Below are 21,574 nucleotides of genomic sequence, written 5' to 3'. Positions count from 1 at the left end.
TGGTAGCGCTTTACAAATGCTAATAATAATCTCTAAAAAAAAAAAAAAAAAATTAATTCCCCTGATTTATGCCACTGACCAAACTCTGATGCCAGTGTCCTCAAACTTGTCTGCTGCATACTGGAAAGCCAAAGCAAGTTTACAGCTGCCAGATGTCAGGAGACACACCCAAACCTCCATTCAGCACACTACAATCATTTCCAGTTTGCATTTACTGTTTTGCTTAGGACACAGGGCTGGGGGAGTAGCTCACACCTTCGTATGGATCAGAAGCAAGCCTAAAAATTTTTAATATCTACAACAAATACTTTCTAGCGCCTTATTTAGTTTCCAGGTATAGTGGAAAGCAAAATGATACACTGCGAATAAATCCAATTTTAGGAATTAAGTATTGAATTCACATCTCTATGCAGTGCAAAAACTCAGTATCACAATTTTTGCAGTTCTCTAGTTTAGGGGTGGGCAACTTCCATCATTCAGAGCCACCAACTGGTCAGGTGTCAGAGATTTCCCTAATGAATATGCATGAAACCTTTAAGGAACTGTGGAGGAGTGGCCTAGGGGTTAGGGTGGTGGACTTTGGTCCTGGGGAACTGAGTTCGATTCCCGGCACAGGCAGCTCCTTGTGACTCTGGGCAAGTCACTTAACCCTCCATTGCCTGCCGCATTGAGCCTGCCATGAGTGGGAAAGTGCGAGGCACAAATGTAAAAAAAACCAAAACAAAACAAAAAACAAAAAAAACTCTCTCATGTATACAGGATGATCCTGAATTCTGACCAGTTAGTGGCCCTCAACTACTGGAGTTGTTACCCCTGATCTAGCTTGCTAGGAATGCTTGAAATCCCAGTTCCCCAAGTCACAATCCAAGTGTGAGGCCAAACACTCAATGTGGCTGAAGGAAGCCAGCTGCTGGGTATCTCGGCATCCTCCACCATCAAAAGCAATTTCAGATAGATCTATTAATAAGGCTGGCAGAAAACAACAAGCAAGCACCTCCAACAGAGTAGACTCACCTTAGTTTCAGCACGAACCACCAGTACAACATTTTCAATTCGTATTCCAAAAGACCCATCTTCGTAGTACCCAGGCTCTGTGTAACCAGAAACCAATTGGTAATAAATGTCATCACATAGCTCGTTTTCAAAATAAAGAGGGAGTTACTTGTGCCTAGAAGTATAATCAATCTGCAGGATCTAATATTTGTGATAGAGTCATTTAACTAAGTAATTAAAGTTATTTAACCAAGCAGGTGAGTAATCCCATTTCTCTATCACATGATGCAGTTGTGTCTATTCCCTTTCCCCGCTGGAGCCCATCAGCCCAGGGCCGCCGGGACAAGGCCACCCCCGGGCCCCCCCCCCCCCCACCCGAGGTCGCCGGGCCCCCCCCTCCACCGGGCCTGGAACAAACCTTAAGCCTCCTTCTTTCACTTCGCGCAAGCAGCAGCAGGGCAGACCTCTCCTCCTTCCTTCCGTGCCCCGCCCTCGCGGACGTTACGTCAGGCGAGGGCGGGACACGGAAGGAAGGAGTGGCCTGCCCTGTTGCTGCTTGCGCGAAGTGAAAGAAGGAGGCTTAAGGTTAGTTCCGGAGCGAGGCGGGTGGGCCCCCCTCGGAGGCCCGGGGACTTTTGTCCCCCCTTTCCCCCCCTCTCGGCGGCCCTGCATCAGCCATGCTAATGCTGTGTGCCTTCCCAATACTGTAATATAAGCCCTTCAAGAACTGCTGAAGCAATCACTCTCCAAATCCCAGTCAGTATGTATCATCACCTGAAGACTGCCATGGACAGACAAGCGTATATTAGCAAGTTATGTAACTAATGTGAAATCCAACTGGTCCCCTAAAGATGCAATCGCTGTCTAGGTCCTTTTTCAGCCTCTCTCCAGTTTAGGTGGTGAGATTCTCAACCATAAACCTGAATGCCCCTTCCCCCCCTTTTCAGCATCTAGTCAGCAAGACAGATTAAGAGAACACGGAAAGAGAAAATAGCAGCCTTGTTTTTTCTTTAAAAAAGTGGTTTGTCTTTAAGACCATCTCATTTATTCTTCCCAAATCAACACCAGTTGGACAGGATTATAGAAAACGGATCAGTGTCTGTCAGTCTGTTCGAGGCAAAATAACTCTCGAAAAATTTAATGGTTCAACTATTTTATTGATACTGAAATATTAATAATATACAATAAAAATTGCAGTATAACAGAACATTTTGTAAGACGTGTGGTGCTTAAACCACCTAACAATTCAACAGTATCAAACTTTATTGTTGTCCCTCCTCCTCCCTCCCATCCATCCCTATTGTCTTTGCATGTGCTGGAGCATGTTGATTGTTTGCCAGATGGGCTGTGACTCTGGTCCAATCATATCTCTCCATGTGGCTAGAAACCACTCAGCCACACGGCATCACGACTCTGTCAGGAGGGACGCCTCATTAAATCAGAGATATCAAAACATATCCATGGGCCCTACATTATTAACTTTATACCAGGTCCCCATCTCCCACCATACTCACAAGCCTCCAATCCATCTAGTCACCTCCCAAACTCTCAAAATTTAAACGGAATAGGATGAAACAGGTTAAAAAGACATGTGAAGTTTGAAAATGGGCCAAACAGGCCAAAGGGTTCTGGGGAAATATGCCTCCCAATGCATTGTTAAGGGAGGAGGAGAAACAATTTTATCTTAGTTGATAATTTTCTTTCCTTTAGACCTACTAGACTAGTCCAGAACTTGTGGGTTATGTCCATCGACCAATGGGTGAAGACAGAGAAAAAGTAGTCCTATGTGATTCCCCCACCACCACCACCACCAAAGGACATCACGCTACCTTAGAATGCTCAGTATTTCGAACGATCAAGCAATATTGTTCCTGTTCACACTTCCGATCCAATGCCGTGTTCATCCATTACCTTTACGAACATGGCAGTGTTGTACTGCACGGATATACAGCTCTCCAAATAATGTATTCAACCATTCTGCTACACAACAAGGCACTGCTGTACTCTACCGACACATGATTCTCCAACTGTTGCATTGATCTATCACCTTTGTCAACAAGGCACCATTGCACTGTACTAAGACACAGTTCTCCAACTGAGCAGAAGGTGTCTTCACAATCCGATGAGTTAAGTTTGAGGAACTGTAAAATAGAAGCACTTCCAACTGAGAAATTATAAGAAAACAGAAGAACTTAAAATAGAGGCTTGTGTATTAATATTCAATTAGGGAAGACGTCTGGACTGGTCTGGTAGGAGTAAAGGAAAGAAAATTATCAGTTAAGACAATTTCTCCTTCGTTAGCATCCATTCCAGAACTTGCTCCCTAACAGGATGGGATTCCAAACCTATAGCCAAAGAAGTCACAACCCAACTGATAGAAGACTAGAGGCAACACAAGAGATCCAACTAAATTGAGCATAGAAAGGAACGACCTCAAGCTCAGTTTGCCTATAAAAAATGGAACACCAATAGACTGGTGAAAGGAGAAAATAAGCTCAATGCAAGAGAGGTAAAGGAATACACAGAGCTCTCAACTTTTCTGGAAAAAGTGAAAGAGTTAGAAGGTAGGCAGATCAAACGATCCTCCAGGAGTAAGGATGCAAAAACTGATTTTAGACACAAAAGTAAAATAAGCGCTGAAAAAAACCAGACCTTAAACGGGTTTTCTCTTTTCTTTTTTTAAATAATAGAAAACGATAAGGAAAATGTCAAACCAAATAGCAAACTATAATCCATTCAAGCCACAGCAATCCGTTTAATTTACTCATTGAAAAAACACAACCACATTTCCCATCAGCTACCAGTAGAGGCAAAGATTTGAATCAAACCAGCCTGTACACTATTCAAAATCCTCACAGGAGACTCTCCAGGCTACCTGCCTTCACATGTAGAATTCATTGCCAATAAGAGGTTGAGAAGGCCTAATAACTGCTCCCCTTTTGCTCTACCATCTCCTAAAAGTATAAAATGGATCAGTATCTACGAGTAACTATTAACATACCAAGCACCCAAAGTCTTGAACTTAAGCCTAGACTATTTAAACAACTATGGGCAATTCAGAAAGCAAGTCGTTAGGTATTGTCTCGGTCCCATCTTTTAAGTCAAGACCCAAAATGTAAACAACGTAGAAATTATTAGGGTACAAGCAGTCTAGAAATATCAACTAAAGTATGGTAAAGTTCTGACAGAAGAATTACAGTGAGAAGAGTGGCACATGCAAAATGTGCGCAAGGACCACACTGCTACCGGTACTAATGTCATTCATATCTCCCATTCTCTGCTAAACAAGGGAGACTAGAACTGAAGAGGAAGCTAAGGCAGGACTTTGGTGAGGGAAAAAGTTATATATTAAAAGCACACAGCTCCCATTACATGAAGAAAACACAGATCTTCTAGAAAATTCTACCAATAAAGTCATACAGAAAAACGGAAAGATGTGAAGTTCCCAGTGTCTTTTTTCCTCATGCGATGTCTTAGCAGGGCCACCGCGATAACAAAAGGAGAGCACCAGGGATTAAACAGACTGCAACCATTGGTCATGAAGGGAAGCAGACTTTCAGGGTTTCAGTGGAAAAAGAACACAAAAAAAAATTACCTCAGGTGCGTAGGAATACCCATCTGTCATGGCCCACACCTAAAAGGTGAGGAGATCGCTCAGTAAAAAGGAGCAAATGGCTCGAAAACACTATCTCCACAGGGGCCAGTTGATTTGGTAGGAATCTGTTTCCTCACACTTACAGTGTGAAAACACCAACTTACCACCGCCTGACCTGAATTAGAACAGAGAGTCAGGTGAAGATGTTGAGCACATGTGTAAAGCATTCCTCGTTAGCACTGACCAGTTGGAAGGAGCAGCGAGATGGTAGCCCAGCACCCTTTGCTACTTCTCAAAGCAGTAATTTGTAGCCTTTAAAACTCCAGATAGGAGCAATGAATAGACAGGAAGGAAAGCAGGGAGTAAAAGGTGAATGTTCAGACTTCTGAGGCACACTCCTGCAGTGGCACTAATATTCCTCTTCTCTGAAAATGATGGAGCTCAGACTCTAAAGATGTTCCCTTGTTGGATCAAAATCTCACTCAGAGAACCAGAGAAAGGAGAGGTGGGTAGGGAGCTCAGGTAAAATGTAAAATCTCTGTAAATGTGAAGTGGAGCCCAAACCTAAACAAGTGCTCCCAAGCTCAACTGAAACTCAGTTTTAAAAACTGGTTCAGGAGCTATTCCAACAACTAATCCAGGAGCTGCACAGTTCATCTATTGTCCATTCACTGAAAACAGAGCACTCAACTGTAGAACGGTGCCTTTGAGGGGAGAATCACATAGAACTAACTTTGTTTCTCTGTCTCCATCCGCTGGTTGATGGACATAATGCAAAAGTTCTGGACTGGTCTAGTCTGGACACTAAGGAAGTTCCAGTTGCTGTAGCATAGAAACTTAAATTTGGTGATATATAGAAGTTAAGAGAATTGCTCATTTCAAACTGCTTCCCAATCCCCCAAACTAACCCACCCCCAAAATCTAACCTCATTGCAAATAGCCCCACCGCCCCCAAAACTGCCTCACCAACTCACAAACCTCCCCCAGCACCCTAAAAAGTGCCCATACTCCCACAAAACTACCCCCTCAAACTGCCCTACCATTCTCAGCCACCCCCCTCCCCCTCCAAACACATGTACAAAGCAGATACAGAACACAACACACACACAGATTATAAAATTCCTTGGCCATGATGTACTAATCTTTAAGTTAGTCAGATATATATTTGATTTTTTTTTGTTATTTCTACTGTTAAACCTATTAACGGAAATGTACAACTGTCTTATTGGTTGCTGTGTGTTCTGACAACCAATACCTGTTGTCACGGGCAGGGCTAGGTTAAGGCATCAGGAAAACTAGAAACATATCTAGGGTACAAAGTTTAGGTGAGCCCTATAAGATGCACTCAAGACTTAGGAGGTTAGGAATGAGAATTTCCTGGCTTTTTCAGGATTCTACCGATTTTTATATTCATGGTCAGAAGCTAGAAGGCTGGCCAACATATCTGGACATTTTGCAGAACAACTATCTGCAGTTCTCCAATTACAAATCCACCCCCTCCCCTGGTGTGAGTGAGCCTGCCATGCCTGTTTCCAGGATAACTAGCAGCGGAGACTTTGGCTCCGCTGCTTACCAATGGTAAGATTTTCTGTGGTCAGAGCACTGGAAGGCTCACAGGAAGAAAGGTGGTGATCCTGGGGCAAGTTAATGTGCTGTAGAAATTACGTTTTTGCTTATGATGGGTGATGGAACGGAAATAAAGACAGTAAAACACTGGCCATCGCTGGAGCAAGACCCAAGTAAAGCATAAGTTAAGTGTTTTGGTTTATTTTGGTTAAACATACATTCGAGAAGTACATTTTGAAGACAACTATAACATAAAATTAGTATTAGTAGCAGAGGATACACAGGAAGGTTTTTTATGCGAATGACTGGAAATGGGACTGGGGACGTTTGCCTGTTGAATTCTCAGGGGGTTTTTTTCCTTCCTGAACATACTGACTAAAATGACTCACACATAACATGAAGTAAATGTTTTACTCCTTCTCCCTATTCAATTTGTATTAATAGATAAAGCCAACCCCCCTCCCCCCCCAAAAAAAAAAAACTGGAGAAAAGCAGTTCCAACAGCTGCAGTGTACAAATACTGATTCACAGTAATATAGCAATTACATAATGGCACCTTTCATATAGTCCTCTCTTCTCATCTCCTCTCCCAAACAGACACACAAATGAGAGAGAGAAAGACCCACCTACCCACCCACAAACAGACATATATAAACATGTACACAAGGATAGGAAAGAATTCTATGAGTTATGCTCTGCGGGTTTTCCCCACTTGCTTGGTAAAGTGCCCTTGATTTTAATGGAAATATCTTAGGACTGGCAGGAAGCAAAGCATTGGGTTTATTCTCTTGCCTTCAGGAGATGACTGCATCTTCATACACTGAATTTGTAATTTGCTTTGAAACCTTGCAGTGAAAGGTAGTATAAGAAATCAACATCCATTCAACTGTTATAGTAAGACACCACCCTCCTTTTCCTCCCCTCTACCCAGTGGCGTAGCGGGGGTTCACGCTCGCCACAGCAATCGAACACAACAAGGAAATGGGGTGGAGAGAGCCCAATATCAAGAGATGTCACCACATATAAGGGTAAGATGCTCCAGAACAACCTTTATTAGGGTCCTAATAAAGGTTGTTCTGGAGCATCTTACCCTTATATGTGGTGACTGATCTCTTGATATTGGGCTCTCTCCACCCCATTTCCTTGTTGTAGCTAAGGGTGGGCCTGGGTGGGCACAGGCCCACCCATTCTTGCCTCAGGCCCACCCAGTCAGCAGCCCATGAGGCCCCCAAAAGTCTTCAGTGGCAGCGCCTCACTACTCTCTCACCCTCTTCTCCGCTTGTGGCCTGGCATCTGCCTGTCTCTCTACCCCCCTCCCAGTCTACCTCAGAGACTGCCGGTGGCATGCTGCGCCGGCCCTGCAGGCTTCTCTCTTATCATATCCTGCCCTCAATGATGTCACTTCTTGTTTTTTTGATGAGAATTTGGTAGAGAGAAGCCTGCAGGGCTGGCGCAGGTTACCTATAGGAATTGCTACAGACAACGGCTCTGAGGTAGGACCGGGGTAGGGGGTTCAGAGAGAAATGGGCAGACGTCGGGTCATTAAAAAAAAATACTATATTGTATGTATGTACAGGGGTAGGGGTGGGGGTGAGAAGGGCCCACCCAGGGGTTAACTCTGGGCCCACCTAAAATGTCAGGTCTGCCTATGCCCCTGCCTCTACCGAGGGATTTTCTAAATCAAGTAAATGATATTCAGCAGTGAAAAAAGAAACAACAGTTTTAAATGTTTTAGGAAGTGCTACATCATTTATTTGGCTTGCCTTTTTTTTTTTTTACATTTGAAACAGAACAATTTGACGTAGCAGGCCAAGACATGGTAAATCACATTCCAGCAAACCACTACCTACCATCACTAATAATCATGCCGGCTTCCAGAGGTTCATCTGCAAAGGTTTTGTAGCTTATACCACAGGGATCCTCATGAACATTTAGGAAAGCCCCCACGCCGTGTCCTGTTCCGTGCAGGTAATCTAAGCCAGACTCCCACAGCGCTGAACGAGCAAAGGAATCCAAGAGATGACCTGCGAAACGCAACACCAAATGATCATATTAAACACTAAAACAGGGTGAAATTGTGCACACTTCCACTGTGTAACTCAGGAAATTAGTGAGCGTAAACAAGTGCATTTTACTTATACCAGCTGAGTGCCGCACAGCAGAACCAACCAGTAAACATTTGTCTGATACCTACACGTGTCGGATCTATGCTGTAAAGTAGACACATGAGCTCGGTAGAAAAATAGCACAGTTTCACTAGGAAAAATTATGCAAAAACCACAAAACCCTACATGTGGTTGAGGTGTAGTTATTTTCTGTTTGTGAAACTAATTCTGCATATAGTTTCCTATGCACAAAGAAACTGCTTTGCATAATTTTGCACCATGGTCACTAAACAAAAGTCTGTAAGCAGAAAACTAGCAGCAAAGATTTACTATTTGCAAAAATATAAAATATCATGCCATCTGCTTTGCATGCTAAAATAGAAAATGTTTGGTATTGCTAACAACATGCCGTTTGCTGTTTTGCACACAAAGTGGACTTTGCAAATTTCTACAATTTAGTATCTCGGCTATGCCTTCTAGCTATTGTGAGTTTTGAAAGCTTTCCCTAGAAAACAGAGTAAGACAGCAACACAACAAATAAAGAACAAAATGTCCCTCCTGTTTGCCCCCCGAGCAATTTATTACATTTGATTAGATGCAAGTACAAATTCCCACATGCAAGCCAACACCCACTTCTTCCCCCATGTCCCTCAGTCAACCTATTAAAGTAGTAACAGAAATTTCAGATTTCTATTAAAATTTAAAACAAAAACTGCAGAAAAATGTCAACTAGAACGCCTCTGTGCATGAAATCAAAAATGGATGCCATGTTGTATACGCAATGAATAAATCAAACGTATCCAAGCTGGAGATCTTCATTTTTAAAGTTTTGCCAACAGCACCCTGGTTCTAAAGATATAGATCGCCCAAGGCAGCACTATGCACAAACCTACAGGCAAATTCACAAACCAACAAAAAGAAGTTAAGGAGACCCTAACTCGTGGGTTAGTTTGTTAATCTTCTTCTTAAGTGGAGGAGTGGCCTAGTAGTTAGGGTGGTGGACTTTGGTCCTGGGGAACTGAGTTCGATTCCCAATTCAGGCACAGGCAGCTCCTTGTGACTTAACCCTCCACTGCCCCATGTAAGCCGCATTGAGCCTGCCATGAGTGGGAAAGCGCGGGGTACAAATGTAAAAAAAAAAAAAAAAAAAAAAAAAAGAGAAGCCTATGGCTATTAGAATTCCTCACTGTCCAAGTTCCCAGCGGCTCACAGGAAGAATTGCCTAGTTCCTGTGGCAAATAAACAAATGCAATACCACCAACCTTTTGTTCCATTTGGAAACACGGCTGAACTTACAGCTATGTGCCCCTTCAGGACATGTGTGTAGCACTCCTAGTGAAAAAAAACAAACAAACAAAGAAAACAAACCCATTAGCATCCTTCTCAGAAAGTAGGACTATTTTCTCAGACACCACTGGAAAGCTAACAGAGATTAAAAGCAAGTAATCCACTGAGCTTAGTGTGGACAGCACAGAAATTCAAAGTCCCATACCTTTAAATGTGGTTACCCATCAGTAAGCATATACTAGTGGTAATATGCTTACACATGGGTAACCGAGAATGTGTCTCCAGGAGCATGTGCCCAGGAGTGAAGGGTTAGGATGACTGTTGTAGTTGGAGAGTCAATCATTAAGTACGTAGATAGCTGGGGAGCTGTTGGACATGAAAATCATGTGTTGACTTGCCTGCCTGGTTCAAAGGTGGCAGCCCTCTTGCATCACCTAGTTAAGATTTTAAACACTGCAGGGGAGGAGCCAGCTATCTTGGTACATGTGGGTACCAAACGACATGGAAAGGGTGGGAAAGAGGTTACAGAAGTTAGAAAAGTTGAAATCCACAACTTCCATGGTATTATTCTCAGACATGCTCCTTTTTACTACTACTACTACTTAACATTTCTAAAGCGCTACTAGGGTTACGCAGTCCCTGCTCAAAGGAGCTTACAATCTAAAGGACGAAATGCAAAAGCAGACCCAAAAAGGAAGGCAGAGCTCCAGCATCTCAAAGTCTAGTTGTGACGATGGTGCAGAGAAGAGGGATTTAGATTTGTTAGGAACTGAGCAACATTCGGGGGGGGGGGGGGGGGAGGAGGGGCATATTCCAAAAAGATGCACACCACCTTAACTGGGATGAAACCAGGCAGCTGGAACTAACGCTTAAAAAGGGCAAGCTGACAGTCACTTAGGAGCAAATGATTCAGAGTATCCTTCAAAGATATCTCACTAGCCAAACAATTAAGTTAGGGGATCGCTGCAATATATGCAAAAGTAGCCCATGTGCCCTTAAGGAAAGCAGACACAGGCTTGAAATACTGCAAATTATCCCCGTGAACTGATAAGTGGGTTAAACATATAAACAAAAAGCTTACTTTGAAATGCTAGAAGTCTAAAATATAAAACATATAGCACTGAGTGAACAGATAGATACAACAGGCATCTCGGAGACATGATGGAAGAAGGATAACCAATGGAATATTATGATACCAGGGTACAAGTTATATTGCAATGACAGGATACATCAAATTGTTGAGGCAGGGGGACAGGGAGGTAGCAGAACCTGGGGAGAGGGGGCCCAATGATCCTTATTGCCCAGGGTTCCAGATCACTATCAGTCTGCCCCTGCGTAATTCACTTAGGTGAGGTACCATCTTTATATTGTTCAACCCTAATGTGTAGCCTGTAGTCAGGGGTGTGCTGGTAAATTTTTAACAACGGGCTCTCTCTCCGGGCATAGCCGGTCCTGAAATGTGTGTGTGTGTGGGGGGGGGAATACATGTCTCAGTCTCCCCTCCCTTGTGCGGGCACACTAGGTATACCTTTGCCGAGCCCCACCAGCCAATAAATGGACTGCCACCATTCTCTGCTGCTTGTTTCTGGCTCTGAGCAGCATGATGGAACCTTCTTGCGCTTGCATGAAAAGTCCCAGCCTGATGCTCAGAGTCAGAAACAAGGAGCAGGGAGCAGCAGCAGTCTATTTACTTGGCTGGTGGGGCCAGCATCACTGCCAGCAAAGTAAAAGAGAATTCAGGAGGGGGCCCAAGCCCATTTTGGGAGTCAGTTGTTAAAGTAGCCATGGGGAGGCCTACTTTAACAACCGGCTCCCAAAATTCTTAAAAAATTAACAAACGGCTCTCGCGAGCCCGTGAGAGCCCGCTCCAGCACACCACTGCCTGTAGTACCTATACACGCAGTGACAGATTTGAGGTACCTTTTCATAGGCCGACGGTGTGCCAAAATGCATGGTTCTTGTCACATCGGTAGTCCCATCCCTTGTAAGAGCAAAGGAAAAACAAGGTATAATTTACCTAAAGCCCATTCTGACTCTCCAACATGTTATACAGACTGTGGTATCCAAAACACTCTTCTTGATTTGTAGTTATTCTTTCAGCGAGGTCTATAGAAAATGTCCATATCACAAATTCAAGGTCTGTCACAGCTTCATCGAAACACTTATATGCCAGCGCTTCCCAAACCTGTCCTGAAATTCCATAGTCTGTTGGGTTTTCAGGATATCCACCAAAGCTGCATATCTTCAGTCTCCAACATTATACTCTTGTCCCGTGGATACTGACTGTGGATATCCTGAAAACTTGACTGACCCTGCTCTTTACCCATCCTGGTGATATTTACTCAATAATGGATCCACTGTTTGATTTGATTGACTGGTTTAAATACAATTAAATACTTACAGAATGAAAGAAGAAGAAAGCACACAACCATCTAGCACAGCAGAGCAATTAGAGGTTTACAGTTTAAAAATGCCCACACTGAAGCAGGGATTAAAAAATAAATAAAGAGAGTTCAGATGCTTTTCAAGGACACATGATCATAGAACACCGTGTAATAAGCCCCAGGACCAGTGGTGTGCAATGCTTGCGAGTAAGCCCTGTGAAGTTTGCGTTCAAGGCCTGCACAGAATAAGACACTTTCTACCACTTGATTACAATAATGACTTCATCACACCAGATCTCAGGTCCAATTATAAGCATTCATTTTTTCCAAGAGAGGTGTGGTAGCTGTGTTAGTCCACTCTTAAGGTTATCAATAGAAATCAAACAAAATAAAACATGGAAAAGAAAATAAGATAATACCTTTTTTATTGGACATAACTTAATACATTTCTTGATTAGCTTTCCAAGGTTGCCCTTCTTCGTCAGATCAGATTTCCGATCTGACAAAGAAGGGCAACCTTCGAAAGCTAAATCAAGAAATGTATTAAGTTATGTCCAATAAAAAAGGTTTCATCTTATTTTCTTTTTCCACGCAATGAGAAAGTCAAAAACAATGCTGCCCATCCACTTACTTATACTGGGCCCCTGAATCTAGAAGGAAGATCTCATTTACCAACAGCATCCTGTTTGTCTCAGGAACTGGTCTGTTAAATAAGAAAAGAAAAAAAGATGTGTCTTTATGTCTAAATTCTTTGTTTAGCCAGAAAGCCAGAGGCATGGATCAATGTGACAATAAATGTTTAAAGAGGGTATGGGGAATGTTTTGAAGCACGGATTCTAAATACTTACGACAAATGATTTTACACTGATGTAGCTAACAAATTTGTTAAACTGACAGTGAGAATTTTTTTTAACTGCAGAACTCAATAAAAACAACTCAAGAATCGATTCTGTTGAAAAGTTCCATATGAATGGAAACTGTTTCAATAAAACAAGTGCTAACTCGTTTATACATGCGTTGAATTTAAAGAAAATAAAAGTTTGATTCTTCTCCTAAGATTGTAGGATGCCATAAATAGCACTCTGCCCCTGATGAGTTTTTCACAAGTGCATAAGCACCACCATACCAGGAAAAGACCAAGGGTTCATCAAGCCCAGCATCCTGTCTCCGACAGCGGCCAATCCAGGCTTCAAGAACCCGGCACCCCCCACCCCCCAAAAAAAAAAAATTAATAATGTTCAATGGACTTTTCCCTCAGGAATCTGTCCAAACCCCCTTTAAATTCCGTAAGGCCAGCTGCTGTCACTACATTCGCCGGCAGAGTCTAACTACACGCTGAGTAAAGAAAAACTTTCTCCTATTTGTTTTAAATCTACCATATTCTAGCTTCATCTTGTGTCCCCTGGTTCTATTATTGTTGTTTGAAAGTGTAAACAAACGCTTCACATCTGTCCGCTCTAATCCGCTCATTATCTTGTAGACTTCTATCATATCACCCCTCAGCCGCCTTTTCTCCAAGCTGAACAGCCCTAACCTTCTCAGCCTTCCCTCATAGGGAAGTTGTTCCATTCCCTTTATCATTTTCGTCGCCCTTCTCTGCACCTTCTCTAATGCCTTTATATCTTTTTTGAGATGCAGCAACCAGAATATTCTAGCTGCGGTCGCACCATGGAGCGATACAACGGCATTATAAAGTCCTCGTGTTTGTTTTCCATCCATTTCCTAATAATACTCAACACTCTGTGCGCTTTCTTAGCCGCCGCAGCACACTGAGCAGAAGTTTTTAACGTCTTATCAACGATGACTCCCAGATCCCTTTCTAGGTCTGTGACTCCGATCACTTATAAAGAAGAAAAAAAACAGCAGTAGCCAGGCACCTGTAAGGCTCATCTTATCTGCACTTATGATTAAGTATCTTTATTGAAAGATGAAAACAAATCATTGCAAATCATTTAACAGGAACCCATCATTATACAACTGTAGGCAAAGTCAAGCACAAAATATCCTGATAATTTTGGTCCAACCTTTGTTAAGCATCTCCAAATTATTCAGAAAGTCAAAAAGAACCATCCCTTTGCTAATATTCCCTCTCCTCACCCTCTTTCCCACTTGCATAGTATCCTAAACCAAAAACACAGGAGGACTTGGACTCTATAGCCTCCCCCCCCTGTCTAACTAAGCCAATACAAGTATATCCCGCCCCCCTAAAAGCCCTAACCCAACAAATACCAACATTATGCTGAAACATACCAGGGTCTATCCCCCTCCCCCATCCCCCCAGAATAAAGACAGAATCTACAATATCACCTCCGCACCTCTCCTAGATCACTGAGAATCTGACTTCACCTGCATTAGCCATAGACCCAAGGTGTTCTCAGGTTTTCCCTTCACTTCTTTGCATCTAGGAATCCCCCGTGCTTATCCCAGTTACTCTGTCTCCACCACTTCATTTCAGTTAAGAAATATTTTCTGTTGTTGCCCCTGAGGCTACTTCCTTGCAGCCTTATATTGTAATCTCAGGTTCACTGAAAAAAAAGTTTGATTCTTGTGTATTATTTTGATCTTTGAGGTATCTGAACTATCAGATTCCTTCAGTCTCATCACACATGGGCTTTACACCATGTTGGTAGCCCTTCTCTAAGACTGCCTCCACCATGTCCATATCTGTATACAGGTACAGCCTCCAGAAGGGTTACAATATTCCAGATGAGGTCTCACCGACATCCTGCCCTATACTTCTCCCTATGTACCCGTTTCTCTCTAGCCACCAACGTATCACTCTGTTTTGCTACCCTTTAGATCAGATATAATCACTCCAAATGCATGAGCTTGCTTTCTTCTTGCGCTGAATCTGCCAATCCCTTGACCACTTTTCAGTTGGTTTCCTATGCAGGAGTACCTACTCTATTGCAGAATATGGTGTCATCTGCACAAAGGCAAACTTTTGTTTCTAACCCCCTCCACCAAATCGCCCACAAATATGCTGAGCAGAAAAGGTCCCAGGACCAAACTCTGAGGCACTCCACTCATCGCCCTTTTTATCCCCAAGTAAATTCTATTAGCTATTACCTGCTGTTCTTTATCCCAGGTTATCACCTTAAGTCCAAACCCCCAAGCCATTCAGTTCCTATATGAGCCTCTTATGTGAGACAGTACCAAAAGATTGCTGAAATCCACATACGACATCCAGCACATGTACTTAGTCTAGTCACCCAAGCAGGTGCTTTAAAAGCACATTTTTCTGGTTTAAACTACAAATAAAATCTTGACAGACAACCTTTGCTGTTCTTTCAAGCATAAAATCATTATTGTAAGACATGAAAGGAGATTGAAGGGGGCAGACTCAGGAAAAATGTCAGGAAGTATTTTTCCACGGAGAGAGTGGTGAACACTTGGAATGCCCTCCCGCGGGAGGTGGTGGAGATGAAAATGGTAACGGAATTCAAACATGTGTGGGATAAACATAAAGGAATCCTGTTCAGAAGCTTAGCCGAGATTGGGTGCTGCGTGAGTCTGATAGCGCCTTGGAAACGTTGAGTGGTAGTAGTAGAGCCGGTGGGGGGAGGCAGGGCTGGTGGTTGGGAGGCGGGGAGGAGGGGCTAGTGCTGGGCAGATTTATACGGTCTGTGCCCTAACAATGGCAGGTACAAATCAAGGTAAGGTATACACAAAACGTAGCACAAATGAGTTTATCTTGTTGGGCAGACTGGATGGACCGTGCAGGTCTTTTTCTGCCATCATCTACTATGTTACTATGTTATTTCAAAGAACCCTAAATCATTATGTGTATTGACAGAACAGAATGCATTTCAAACCATCCGAGATAAACAGTTTAGCAAAATTAAGATTATTTTCACCCCTGTACAACGTGTGAAACATCATAAAAGAATATTTGAGCTGAAAAATGTAGTTTTCTTACTTGTAATGAATGATTGCACCATTGGGTCCTGTGCCTGAAATTGTGGCAAAACTCAAGTCCACAAAGTCTTCCTGTTGGCTGGAAGAAAGTTTAATTATTTGTCTATACTTAAATATATTAAAAAAAAAAAGAATACTGGGTCAGGTTTAATATTCTGTTTGTTCTATAAAACCAGTATTGTATCCACTGTACCACCTATACACACACAAAATGTGGGCATCTCTGGAGGACTGGCTAAAAGGGAAATATTGAAGGTGTTAAATGCTCTCAGTTCACCTTTTTCCAAAAGTGGCATTAAGAACTGCTGGCATGGCCATCCCCATTCCCCTGGAGATGCTGTGGAGTCTCAAACACTACACAGTAATTATTATTATCTGTATCCTACGTTATCCCAAACAAGTTCAGCTTCGAAGTCGCTCACATTCAAGAAAAACTTCAAAAATTGATAGATAATTATAAGTTTATAAAAAAAAAAAAAAAGTGGCGAAACTGGATCTGCTACGAGGGTAAAGATAAAAAAAACCCAAAACGTAGCGTGATCAACACACTTCAAAGACACCTTGGAGACGAGTAAGAGATAATCAAACTTTATTTTAAAAACAGTGTAAAAAAACTTAGACTCTTAAACGACTCGACATGGAGTCGTGTTTGGGTGAAAAACGCCTGCTTCGGGAGTCTACAAATTAAAAGGAATATATAATTACAATGCATAAAAAATTACAGTGCACTGTTTTTTTTTAAATAAAGTTTGATTATCTCTTACTCGCTTCCACGGTGTCTTGAAAGTGTTCTGCTGATCACGCTACTTTTTAGATAATTATAACATTTTAACATATTAGGGGAATTATGTGTTTGTCATGAAGTTAGGCTAGAGTACTGGTTATGTTAAAACATAAAAGAGAGACGGCAACATTAGCTTTTTGCTTTTGAAAAGATATGTACTTAACAGAAAAGCCTTTACCAATTTATGGAATCTCAGATAATTTTCTAAAGTACCTGAATTGCTTGGGTAGAGAATTCCAAAATTTGGTATTCTGATATGTGAAGACAACGACAAGAACTGATTTGTAAGAAAGGCCTCTGCAGTTTGGATAATAGCGTGTGAGGTATTCTCTAGATGTTTTTACTGTATTATGTGACGGTAAATCATTTAGTTGCTCCATGTATACCCTGGAGGAAAGGAGGAACAGGGGTGATATGATACAGACGTTCAAATATTTGAAAGGTATTAATCCGCAAACGAACCTTTTCCGGAGATGGGAAGGCGGTAGAACGAGAGGGCATGAAATGAGATTGAAGGGGGGCAAACTCAAGAAGAATGTCAGGAAGTATTTTTTCACGGAGAGGGTGGTGGATGCTTGGAATGCCCTCCCGCGGGAGGTGGTGGGGATGAAAACGGTATCGGAATTCAAACATGCGTGGGATAAACATAAAGGAATCCTGTGCAGAAGGAAGGGATCCTCAGGAGCTTAGCCTAGAATGGGTGGCAGAGCTGGTGGTTTGGAGGCGGGGCTAGTGTGGGCAGACATATACGGTGTGTGCTGGGGCTGGTGGTTGGGAGGCGGGACTAGTGCTGGGCAGACTTATACGGTCTGTGCCGGGGCTGGTGGTTGGGCGGCGGGGATAGTGCTGGGCAGACTTATACGGTCTGTGCCAGAGCCGGTGGTGGGTGGCAGGGATACTGCTGGGCAGACTTATACGGTCTGTGCCAGAGCTGGTGGTTGGGAGGCGGGGTTGGTGGTTGGGAGGCGGGGATAGGGCTGGCCAGACTTATACGGTCTGTGCACTGAAGAGGACAGTACAAATAAAAAAAGTAGCACATATGAATTTATCTTCTTGGGCAGACTGGATGGACCGTGCAGGTCTTTTTCTGCCGTCATCTACTATGTTACTATGTAGGAGGGTGATAAACCATATATGATTTGGTAAATAGTCGTGTATATTTTAAAGGTGATTCTGGCATTTATGGGAAGCCAGTGAAATTTTAGCAAGACAGAGGAAGCCTTCTCAAAGCAAGGAGTACTGCATACAAGGTTGATAACGGTATTGTGTGCTGCTGTTTGTAATTTTTTAAGGAATGAGATTTTAATACCCGCATATATGGTGTTACAATAATCAAATTTGGATAGTACCAGAGATTGGGTGATAGTACAAAGTGTGGAGCTTGGGAAGAAAGGACACAACCTTTTTAAGTTCCATAGTGTATGGAAGACACTCAAGACCGCCTTTGCAACCTGACCTTCGAATGATAAATGCTGGTCAATGGTGATTTTCATTAATTGATCATGTGTTGTCAATAATGAAGTTTTTTAAGGAAATGGGTTGATAGGGGTTGGTAAATATAAGAAATGTACTCTTTTCCCAATTTGAGTTTGAAACTGGATGCCCAGGATTCTATCAGATCTAAAATGGTTTTAATCTCATGTATAATTTCTAGTAATTCCCTTTTAAAGGGGATATAAATGGTGACATAATCAGCACAGATGAAGGAATTAAATCTGTGAGCCTCCATTAAGTAACCTACTGGTGCCATCATGATATTGGATAATATGGGTGACAAAGGACAGCCTCATGGAACTCCACATATAGAATCCCAGGGTGAGGACTTATATCCCAATTGTTTTACTTGTAGGATCTTGATATTAGGACACTGTGGAACCACTTTAAGACAGTTCCACTAACACCAAAGTGGTCTAATAAGTATAACAATATATTATGGTCAACTGTGTCGGGCACTGGACATATCAAATTGTAAAATTATGATTTTTCTGCCCATGCAAAACTCTTTTCTGAAATTTGCAATAAGGGTGGTGAGCACTGTCTCAACGCTAAAGGATGGCTGGAACCCCAATTTTGTACTACAAAGGATGGAAGGCCTGTACAAACTACATAAACTGACTAAATCTTCCATTACTTTTGCCAATAAAGGAATAGAGTCTACAGGTCTATATAATTAGATGCTTCGCTTCCACTGGCCTTGGGATAGGTGATAGAACTAACCTTAGAAGACAGCTGGGACATGTGTCTAAAAATACATTGTGATGCTACTACTATTTAACATTTCTAGAGCGCTACAAAGTGTACGCAGCGCTGTACAAACACAGAAGAAAGACAGTCCCTGCTCAAAGAGCTTACAATCTAATAGACAAAAAGTAAAGCATTTAAATTTAAAATATTTAAGCAGTCAAGCACAAGAGAACAGTCACAGAAGGACAGAAGATGTTGAAGGGTGGTCAGTGTGATTAGGTGTAACTCTGGTTGGAGTAGTGGGAGAAGGTGATAGAAGAATAGAAATGGGTGATGTAAAAGTAATGAGTGGGTTGATAGGGAGGTTATATAAGACATGTCACTCTAGGGGTGGGTGGGTGGGTAGAGGGGTAGGGTGGGTGGAAGCAGGAGAAGGTATTCTCTGCAGCCTATCTGTGAGATGGAAAATGCTCTCTGAAGCTGCTGCTATAAGTTGTTAGTTTTCTCTCCCTGAAAGAGATCCAAGCCACACCCACGAAGTTCAAACTGTCAGTGGGGAGGGTGAGGGGAGGAAATGGCAGTGCTTGATGAAAAAGAGAGCTCAGTTTGATAGGAGATATACTATAGGATGTCATTCTGAGGCCAGGCTAAGTCTAAAGCAGGAGAAGGTATTCTCTGCAGCCTATCTGTGAGCAGGGTTGCCAGGTGGAAATTTTTTTTCCAGCCCACTGGAGCCCAAAAAACAGCCCAAAAACCGCCCAAACACAAACCCCGCCCCTGACACCCCCACCCCCGCGTCATCACCCCCGCCCCCGCCGTCATAAACCCCGCCCCCGCCGTCACCGGCCCCGCCTCCCACGTCACCGGCCCCGCCTCCCCGTCATCGGCCCCGCCTCTTACGTCATCGGCCCCGCCTCCCCGTCATCGGCCCCGCCTCCCCGTCATCGGCCCCGCCTCCCACGTCATCGGCCCCGCCTCCCACGTCACTAACCCCGCCCAAAACGTCATTAACCCCACCCAAAAACGTCACTAACCCCGCCCCCCGCGGCCGAAAAAACCGCCCGAAGCACAAAAACCAGCCCAAAAAACCGCAACCCGCCGCGGGCAAAAATTTCCCGCGGCGGGTCGCGGAAAACCGCCCAATTGGGCGGTAAAACCGCCCACCTGGCAACACTGTCTGTGAGATGGAAAATGCTCTCTGAAGCTGCTGCTATAAGTTGTTAGTTTTCTCTCCCTGAAAGAGATCCAAGCCACACCCACGAAGTTCAAACTGTCAGTGGGGAGGGTGAGGGGAGGAAATGGCAGTGCTTGATGAAAAAGAGAGCTCAGTTTGATAGGAGATATACTATAGGATGTCATTCTGAGGCCAGGCTAAGTCTAAAGCAGGAGAAGGTATTCTCTGCAGCCTATCTGTGAGATGGAAAATGCTCTCTGAAGCTGCTGCTATAAGTTGTTAGTTTTCTCCCCCTGAAAGAGATCCAAGCCACGTACTTGGATAGAAAAAAATGTTACCTGATCCAATGTGGGAAGAGAGAAGTCAGACCATGTTCTGTCTGCTGGGTGGCATACAGCAGAACTGACAGATGGAAGAATGTATTTGTCGATATTGATGATTTCTTGTCTAACTTTATTAATTTTCTCCTCAAAGTAATTTGCTAGTTGGTCTGCAGAGGGAGCAGATTTATTGGTTACGGTCAGGGATTGTGTATTAAGTAGATTATTAACCAAAGCATAGAGCTTTCTGGTATTTAACGTGAACTCACCTACATATTTAGCATAAAAGTTAGTTTTGGCTTTTTTAAATTTTATATTTGTATTCTTTAGCAATTTTCGACAGTCGTTCCAGTTGTCTTCTGTTTTTGCTTTGGACCATATCTCTCTAGATGCCTGCATGCTCTTTTTGCCTCTTACAGTTCGCCATTGATCCATGGAGACAGATTTTTGGCAGGTTTAATCTTTGTTTTTGCATGAGCTATTTCATTTAAAAGTGTTCTAGTCATGTATAAAGTTTGATGACTGAGAAATGGATCCTAATTGGTCAAAAGCAGTTGTGAATGAAGGTTCATGATGCTGCAGCCCTACAGAGACAGATTCTGACTGAGCTGATGGATATGGTTATCTGTGCCTAGGTGCTGGGAAATGGGGATCCACCGCATACAAAAGCTTAGCACAATCAGAAAAGTACAGTGCAGTCATTTGTCTGTGTGGCTGAAGGCGGCACAGAATAAACCAAATCTCAATTTTTCACAACTGCTTTTCTTTCAGCAGTCACAAACACTGCATCTATCCACCAGGAAAACAGTAGTAGCGGGAAGGGCAGATCTGGATTCTGGAGTTAATTATATGCCTTTTGAAACTCACGATTAACACAAAGTTGCAGTTCAGATGCAGTACACGGGTTCCTTCCCAAAGGGCTTACAATCTATGTTGCTACCTGAGACAATGAAGTGTCTCCAGCCAGGGTCACAAAGACTATTAGTGGGATGAGCAAGATTTTAACCCTAGCTTCCCTGATCTCACCCTCTACTCTAAACACTAGGCCTGAACAGACTTCCTGAGGCGGTGTGTTTTGCTCTCTTTCTGGCCATATTCAAATCCAGACTAACCACTCATTTCTTCGAAAGCTGTTTTTATATCTTGACCATATAATACATTCTTAGATCCTCTTGTCCTGTACTGTCATGTGCTTTTGTCGTGAGCAGACTGCAAGCTCTATGGGACACAGATTGTCTCTTACATCGTCTGTACAGCACTGTGT

At 42.9% G+C, this 21,574-nt stretch overlaps 1 protein-coding gene across 1 annotated transcript in view; it reads right to left on the bottom strand.

The window, feature by feature from the left end:
* Nucleotides 1-21,574, bottom strand: part of LOC115469969 (xaa-Pro aminopeptidase 1-like) — a 98,847-nt gene that overhangs the window by 7,939 nt on the left and 69,334 nt on the right. The window contains 6 exon segments of the mRNA XM_030202778.1: nt 1,015-1,091; nt 8,005-8,178; nt 9,522-9,591; nt 11,467-11,527; nt 12,562-12,633; nt 15,850-15,927. Of these exon segments, the coding sequence (XP_030058638.1) occupies nt 1,015-1,091; nt 8,005-8,178; nt 9,522-9,591; nt 11,467-11,527; nt 12,562-12,633; nt 15,850-15,927 (532 nt within the window).

This window comes from Microcaecilia unicolor, chromosome 5, assembly GCF_901765095.1.
Source record: "Microcaecilia unicolor chromosome 5, aMicUni1.1, whole genome shotgun sequence".
Taxonomy (NCBI): Eukaryota; Metazoa; Chordata; class Amphibia; order Gymnophiona; family Siphonopidae; genus Microcaecilia; species Microcaecilia unicolor.
The sequence above is the reverse complement of the archived record's forward strand: the minus strand, read 5'-3'. Positions and strand labels throughout refer to the sequence as shown.